Source organism: Apaloderma vittatum, unplaced genomic scaffold, assembly GCF_000703405.1.
Source record: "Apaloderma vittatum isolate BGI_N311 unplaced genomic scaffold, ASM70340v1 scaffold27076, whole genome shotgun sequence".
Taxonomy (NCBI): domain Eukaryota; kingdom Metazoa; phylum Chordata; class Aves; order Trogoniformes; family Trogonidae; genus Apaloderma; species Apaloderma vittatum.
In genome coordinates, this window is record NW_009721684.1 from 447 (window position 1) to 8,569 (window position 8,123).

At 38.0% G+C, this 8,123-nt stretch overlaps 1 protein-coding gene across 1 annotated transcript; it reads left to right on the forward strand.

Moving 5' to 3' along the window:
- The first annotated feature begins 1,237 nt into the window (after positions 1 to 1,237).
- On the forward strand, positions 1,238 to 6,992 carry RNFT1 (ring finger protein, transmembrane 1). The gene is made up of 8 exons (XM_009871496.1): positions 1,238 to 1,604; positions 1,916 to 1,992; positions 2,616 to 2,716; positions 3,357 to 3,510; positions 4,793 to 4,951; positions 5,755 to 5,820; positions 6,579 to 6,680; positions 6,858 to 6,992. The coding sequence occupies exons 1-8, from the start codon at positions 1,238 to 1,240 to the stop codon at positions 6,990 to 6,992; spliced, it is 1,161 nt and encodes a 386-aa protein (XP_009869798.1).
- Positions 6,993 to 8,123: the final 1,131 nt, after the last annotated feature.

Here is an 8,123-nt window from a genome sequence, read left to right on the forward strand (position 1 = left end):
GTGAATTCTGGCTCGACTGAAGTATGATGTAATCTCTGGCCAATAAAAGTACAGTAGTAGCAGCAGCTTTTCCAAATAGTACTAAGTTCCCCAATTCGGATATTTTTTAAATTCATGCAATTTACTCTTCCAATCTAATTTCCATTTTAAAGGCTAAAAAAAAAAATCTAGTTTTGTGCAAATACATCAAGAACTTCTTGCAGTGGAAAGCCAATTTCGCTTTAACCTTTTTGTATCCCCAGTGAAACTAGCAAAGCTTTGGAAAAAGTAATTTGAAAGAGGAATCTGGAAGAGTGAATTACTGAAAAAAAAAAAAGATTATAGCAAAAATTCCCAGTGTTTCAGTAATATTATTTGATAGTGACAAGTACTGTGCCAAATCCAGCTTCAAAGCATTCTCCAAAATCATTATTCTCATGTCACACCAGTCCAGAGAAGTAGATTTAACCTTGTTTAACCCATCTAAAGCCTGACACAGAAGTGAAAAACTGGTCAGGAAGAAGACGGGAAGATGCCAAAGGGCAGATAAGTAAGACCACACTTGGGTGGTCTCACTGTTAGGCTGCGCTCCTTTGTTTTACATAGACCATATGGTCCAGGCTCTTGTAAATGCTTCTTAAAATGGACTAACCTGGTTCTGCTCACTTACCCAGACAGGATAATCTCATTAATCTCATAATGGCCCTCAATTTTGAGCATGCACCGGCTTTTGACTAGACTTGTCCCTGAACAATGCTTACTGTTTTATGGATGCATGTAAATACACTCTTTGCTTCCTTCCCATCATTGTTTGCTCCTTCCTTGTCCTACTACTGATACTATTTTTGTGAAATTATGCAGCACTTCTGCGATCTCTCCTGTACGAGCTAGTGCTGGGCTCCTATTCAGCATCTTGTGACCTGCACTGAAGCAACTTTAGATTTTACAAAGGCAGCCAGGCTCACTGCAGCCTAGATCTGCACGTGAATGAAAGGAAGTCATTTAATACAGCACAAAGTTGCCCCGCGGAGACAGAGTGCAACCCCAGCATGCCAGCTTTCGGAACAAAGACAGCGTCTCAGAAAGAGAATCTTTACTTCATGCAGGCAATTACTCAGTACAATCTACTGTATTTTTTCTGTGGTTTTTTTTTTTTGCCCCAGTGAACTAGTTCTCTTTTCCTTCAGCTCTGACTTTTTATATTCCACTCTAGGAAACAAAATAGCAAGAATCTGGACCAGAAAAAACCAATCCCACCATGCAACCACACTGCAGTCATCTCCACAACATCCAAGGGAGTGGCAATGACTCTTCGTCTCCTCAAAGTGCCCACACAGCGAGGTTGTCAGGGGAGAGCTCATGTCATCAGAGCGGAGATGTTCGCATACAGCTAAACTCTGCTGGGGGAGAAGTCAGAGAAAACACAAGCTCCCGGCCGGGGTCCCTAAGTCGCTCACACGGACATGCCCACGGCGAAGCAGGGGGGCTCGACGATTCCACTCCAGACTCCGAGGAACACGGCGGCAGCTCTCTCTCGGAGCTCAGATACCTTCTCCAGTGGCTGCACAGAAGTCTGCCGTATATCTTGATTCTGTGTGTCAAATTGGTCATGCAGCATATAATTGGTAGAGTATAACAAAATAAGGTCTGAGGGAACAGAGATGTACTAATAACCATGCCTGAAATATAATTCAATTTATTTTTAGCTTTATTTTTATTTGCTTTATTTATCAGAAGGAGAAATTTACTAAACTACGTTTCAGTGGCTTCTGTTTCCTTTGCTGGCATATGTACAATGTGCTTAATTATTCTGGCTTGATAGCCTGAGCTCTTAATTGTAATTACAAAGACATATTAGAAATGGCTATTTTTTTAACCCAGTTCAGTATTTTTTTTTTAATTTTCTTGTGTATAACTGACCCTTTTTTCCTAATAGGCATTTCTCTTGGAATTGGGCTGCTAACAACTTATATGTATGCAAACAAAAGCATAGTAAATCAGGTTTTTCTAAGAGTAAGTATCACCCTATGCAACAAAATTCTGTAAGTTAACCAAGACCTTTATCCATCATTTTTTGAAAGAAATGTGAAGGGAGATATTGTTTTATTTACCTAATAATGCTAGGTGTCAAGGTTTCAAGATGGAAGTAGAGTCTTAATGCTTCTGTATAGCGTACAGCTTCTCAGATAAGTAAGGTTTGCAAAATTCAGAACGAGTGTTTTTCCCCCCTCCTCTGACTTTGAATATTTCAGTAACTTCAACTGATAAAAAGTTTTTTGGAATTTATGGAACAACTTCTTAACTATATTTGTGGAACCAAATAGCAGCTGACAATTTAAACTTGCACCTGTCTCCCTCATTCCCGAAGGAAAATCTGTTGTTTCTTGAGAGCAGGGGTGGCTTTTGGTTGTGTTTTTAGAAAATAAAACCTTGATACACATAGAAATTGTTACATTAAAAACATTAAAATTACTTTACTTTTTTATTTAGTGTTCCTGTTTTATTTAGCCTAAAACCACTACGATAAAACCCACTAGTAGTAAGTCTCTGATTGGGTGCAGCAGACTCGGTGCTTTGGAGGTCTGTTTAAGATGCTGAGATGAGGCCTGTAACATGTCTTTATGATTATCTTGCAGGAACGGTGCTCCAAGTTGCAATGTGCTTGGTTACTAGTATACCTAACCGGATCATCTCTCCTCTTATATTACACCTTTCATGCGCAGTCGCTGTATTACAGGTAAGGAAAGGAAGATCTCTGCTTCCCTCATAAATGACTCAAATTTATATATTAACCGGGAACACTTTATCTGGACTGCTCCTGTTTTTCTTTAATTGTAGCATTGTTTTCTTTTTCATTTTAATCTCCATTCCTCCTCTTCTGCCAAACAGAACAGGTGCTGTCCTTAAAACCAGCATGTCAGAATTTGCAAGATTAGACCTCGTACTTTACTTAATGGCACTACGGTGCCAATGGGAACGTACCCGGGTTCCCTGCCACCTCGCCGTCCGAATACTGAATACGGTGTTTTGGGGCTCTGTGGAGTTCATGTCTCCAGTCTGTTTTGTTTCCCTTGCCATTCTCTAGCTGCAGTTTTGGTTGTAAATCAGGCAAAGGCTGTGCTGCTAAAAAGAGAAAGCGAGCCTGTCTCTAGAGGACGGGGGTGTGATGAAGATGCAGGAAAGAAGGTTCAAAAATGGGAAGGTTGCCAGTGATCGTAAATTACTGAGTTACGATAAAAGGTTCCTTCTCTTAGCAAATATTTTTCCTCTGTGTAAACTACGTTTCCTTTTCTTAATTAAACCTGCCATGATAAGCTCTGGTTTTGCTTTCCTCTAAGTAGGGTGCTCCAGTAACTTCTGATACTTCTTTTTTGTAGCTTAATCTTCTTAAACCCCACTGTGGATTTTAGGAACTTCTGGGAGGTACTTTGGATTGTGGGAATTACAGACTTCATTCTGAAATTCCTCTTCATGGGCTTCAAGTGCTTTATTCTCTTGGTGCCTTCTTTTATGATGTCCTTTAAATCCAAGGTAAGGAAACAAGCTATATTTTTCCTTCCTTATGAAGATGCCTTTATGGTAAAATTAGCTAATTATTAAACTCTACCCAGAGAGAAGTCTTTTTCAATTAAAGGTCTGTATATAATCCACCACTACACTGTGGGCAAGAAAACCCTGTGGATTTCATGTTCTTCTCTGCTTGGTGCTAAGGAAAGTTTAGCCTGATCTGAAACAATTGCTTGTATTAAGTCATGAGCTAAACGGGGTTATTTCTGTCTAAGTGTGGGACATGAAGAAACCTTTTATTTGCTCTAACGCACGAATGTGTATCCAGGTGATCAGCATGGAGCAGCTGAAGCACAGCAAATTTTTTCCGTGCTCGACAGTAACTGACATGGAAAGACTCAAGATCTGGTGCATGCAAACACCTGGGTTTTTTGTCTCTTCAAAAAATACTTCTGAATTTTCTTTTTGTTAATAAACTTGAGCAATATTTGTGTCAGACCAGTGAATTTGATTTATAGCTAAATTCCTCAAGCCAGTTAAGTTTAATCATTTTCACAGGAGCCTACACTGGTTGGTGGGGTGTTTATTTTTATCTGCTTCCTGAGGTGAGACAGGCAAAACCAATGAGATTTTATGTCAAAACAGCAAATACTAGTACTGGTTAAAAAGCAAACAATAAAAAACCCAACAAAAATCCAACCCACAGACAAATAATGTTCATATGTGGTACCATTTGAACAGGATGTTTTGGTAGGTTTTCTCTTGAAATGTACCAGAAGTTTTTCTCAGGTACAACTGATTTCTCTAAATACCAGTTTATAATCTGGTATTCTGCAGCTAGTGATATAACATCCAAAAAATAGTTACTGAAAATTCTGTTACACCACCTGTGGCCTACACTGTGGCTCAGTTAAAGGAGCAGCGTAGGACACAACTCTGCTAATGACAAGCTGATTTATGTGACCAAATTTGTCTTATTTTCCTTTCTTATGTAACTTAGTTTCTTTTTTAATGCTTAAGAAATTAAGGCTGATAGCATGGTTAAGTAGGCAGGCATCTGACAAAGCCATCCTATTTTAGCCTATTAATTTGATTTTCTGCAAGTACAGCAATCCTGTTACTGTTATTTGTGCAGTTGTGGTGAGACTCATCGCCTGGTCTTCGTTCTTTTTCATGCTTCATATTTAGTTGTTTCTAGATATTGCGAGAGAAGTTACTGAAAAGAATAACAATGCATCTTTTCTCTGTATTTTAAAAATCCTTTGTGTTTTAAATCTTGAGCGATTCCTTTGCATGTCTCGCTTAGGGCTACTGGTACATGCTGTTAGAAGAACTCTGCCAGTATTACCGTATGTTTGTCCCCATACCAGTTTGGTTCCGTTATCTTATTGGCTATGGGGAGCCGGACAGTGTACTAGGATGGACCCTTGGGATATTGCTGGGCCTTCTCTACCTCATCCTGAAAGTATGTAAGCTTTATATTTATCTCAGACTTTGCAGTAAGGGTTAGAGGCGCAAGCTAACACATTCCTGAGAGTTGCCCTGTGTCTGAACTGACTTGCAAGTCAATGCTTCACTTTAACTGATACAGCCTTCCAGAACTGATAGGAAACTGGCTCAGGACGCTAAATCTTCTCTCTCCTGCACCTGTTCTGGGAATGGAGTGAGGTTGCATGGCAGAGAACAGTGATACTGATCAGACTGTTCGCAAACATTCAGGAAAAGAACTTGCAAAAATAAAGGCAAGATTCACAGCTGAATCAACATTTTCCCGGAAATTAGATTTTCTCTCTGCCAGAGTATCCTGTGTGATGCTTAACAAGTTAAACCTAAGTGTTTGTACTGCCTGTCCACCCCAGAGCTCTTCTGCCCCAAATGTCACCAGACTCAGTACAAGTTTCACTTTGAACATGAAAAATACTTTATAACGCTATGGTATCTTAATTATAAGCCTAAAGACTATTTCACATCTGATAATAATGCTGGTACATTTGCATTTGAGCGTTTCATTTCAGAACTTCAGTGCTATTTTTCTTTTAAGCAAGAGACACCTACTCGGAAAAAAAACTTGAGGCTAAATTCCTACTTTGGTTACATATTTAGCAACTAAAAGAAGATCAGCCTGAACTATATCACTTTGATTATGTTCCTGCCAACATCAAACTAGCAGCAAGACTTCTAGTATTGGAATCTGCACAAAAGCTTGGAAGCTTTTCAGTTCACAGAGAAAAATACCAAGTGTAACTCAGGTTTTCTTTCCTGTTTCAGCTTTTGAGCTTTTTTGGACAACTGAAAAACTTCAGGCATGTCTTGCGGATATTTTGTACGCGACCAGTGAGTACTGAATTCTCTTACAAAAAAACAATAAACCCAGTTGACATGAAAATACTTCTTTTTTAAATACCTCACTCCCATATTACTTTGTATTGTTCTAGCAAGAGACAAATGCATTTTTAAAGGAAACCCTGTATACTTGGTCTCCTGTTTCACAGTCTGAATTCCTTGAATACATGATTATGTTGTCATCTGAATGACAACAGCAACAAAAAACTCCACCAAATATCTATTCTGCATGCCTCTTCATACAAACGTATGTGGAATGACATATCCTTTTTGTTCTGTTTCCCACTTTCTAACTGGAATAAGTATTGGTTGGATGCAGGCAGGGCTTTACGCTGAAGTTGAGTGAGAATGGAAGCTTGCCAAAATAATTGACAGGCAAGTAACTTCTGTTAGAATCCTAAGTTTTTGGATAATCTTTCTCTGTAGTAAAAGCTATTGTTTAGAGTCTGTTATTCATGCAGTAAAATATCTAGAATGTGCACAGTGTCGCTGAACTAAAAGAATAATAACGCACTTCTCATTTCCCAAGTGCTATCCTGATCAAATTGGAACTTCACTTTACTTGGAGGTCGACCTCTGTTAAAATAGAACTGCTATTAAAAAACTTAACAACATTTCATTGGATTAGGAATTGAATAGTTTCCCTGATGTAGCAGCCCTTATTCCCAATATTCTGTCCTGGGATTTCTGTGTTTTGGCTTCCTCTACTCCTAGAAAGTAAAACCTGCTGAAAATACCTTGTTTTACAGCACTACGGGGTGACAGCCAGCAAGAGGCAGTGCTCCGAGTCGGATGATATCTGTTCAATCTGCCAAGCTGAATTTCAGAAGCCTATTCTGCTGATCTGTCAGGTAATACATACGATCAGAAATCTTGTTTGCAAACTTAAAAATACTTTAAACAACACAACATCAAGTTAGTGAGTTTATGTCTTCTGATTATTTTTATAAATCAGGCTATGCAAATAATACACCGTCTGATGAACGGAAGAGCTTAGAAGCTCTAAGTTCTCATTCTTTTCATTACAGCACACATTTTGTGAAGAATGCATCTCTTTATGGTTTAATAGAGAAAAAACGTGTCCACTCTGCAGAACTGTTATTTCAGACCATGTTAACAAGTGGAAGGATGGAGCCACATCTATGCATCTACAGATTTTCTAAAGCATGTCAAACAGCTCGTTTCACAGTTTGTTTGGTCAAGCTAAGGTTTTTCAGTTTACTGCAGATTAACCTGTAGGTAGCACAAGGAACAAGTTTCCAAATTCAAGATACGCTTCTATGAAATGTTCCAGTATTTAAAACAGTGCAGAAAATGTTAACTTGACCTTCTTAAGTACAGAAAAGTAAGTTTTAAGAATGAATGAAGAAAAGCCAGCATTGCTTCTCTTGTTAAGTCCTTGAAAAATGCTGCATTACTTCTCGCAGCACCTTCTTAATTCAACGTTTTATTTAAAAGTTTAAGTAGAGTTCCATACTGTACTAAATTGTATTTATCCTTCTAACATGACTCAAACCAAAAGGTCAGCCTACTGTTGAGCAAATTTTATACTCTGGACTACAGTGAGAATTACAGCTACTTGTCACACTTGACATTAAAGATCCTTTAATGCTTGCCCAATAGATAAGAGAAATTAGCTTCTTATTCATGCACCTGTAGTGGCAACTATTTCTCGCTGTACCCAGAGATAAGCAACAAGAATAAGATGTTTCCCCTTTAGGTTCTTGTAGACTTCTAATGGATCTTTGGCTTAATACATAAACTAACCACTGATGTTGGTTTTTTACTGAGCATTTTATAAAGTTGGTATTTTTAAAACAAATCGTTAATACTATATTTTTGTCATAACAGGAACCAGATTTTCTTATGGGGGAGAATCTATTTTATACTATATTTGCAATTTGTAGTATGCATAAAAATCAAGAGAGAATAAATGCATTTAAATCTATTTGTATGGCGCATGTTGAATAAAGAAATACGGTTCATTACTGTTTCAGTATTAACTTGCACATAACAGCTCACTGCTAGGTATAATTTTCCTGTTAAATTAAGGTAGTCGAAAAACAAAAAGCTCCAAACATTACAGCTTATTCATGGCTAGTCTTTACGTTAATTATAGAACTAACTTATGTACAATCTCACTTTTTTTTTTTGCTTGTCTTTTCTCACCTTGCTATTCAGATAAGATTAAAAAACCAATCCACTCAAATTATTCCCTTACAGCAAAGTTAAATTGAGTTGCCATTAACTTGAGCTTGTCTTAACTGAATATCTTTAGGAAACTTCTAAATTAG

Bases quoted from the DNA above. Each gene is read 5' to 3' on its own strand.
- RNFT1 (XM_009871496.1), top strand. From the start codon at position 1,238: ATGCAACCACACTGCAGTCATCTCCACAACATCCAAGGGAGTGGCAAT. The intron at 2,717-3,356 runs GTAAGGAAAGGA...TCTTTTTTGTAG, and splicing joins GCGCAGTCGCTGTATTACAG to CTTAATCTTCTTAAACCCCA. The intron at 4,952-5,754 runs GTATGTAAGCTT...TTCCTGTTTCAG, and splicing joins TTCTCTACCTCATCCTGAAA to CTTTTGAGCTTTTTTGGACA.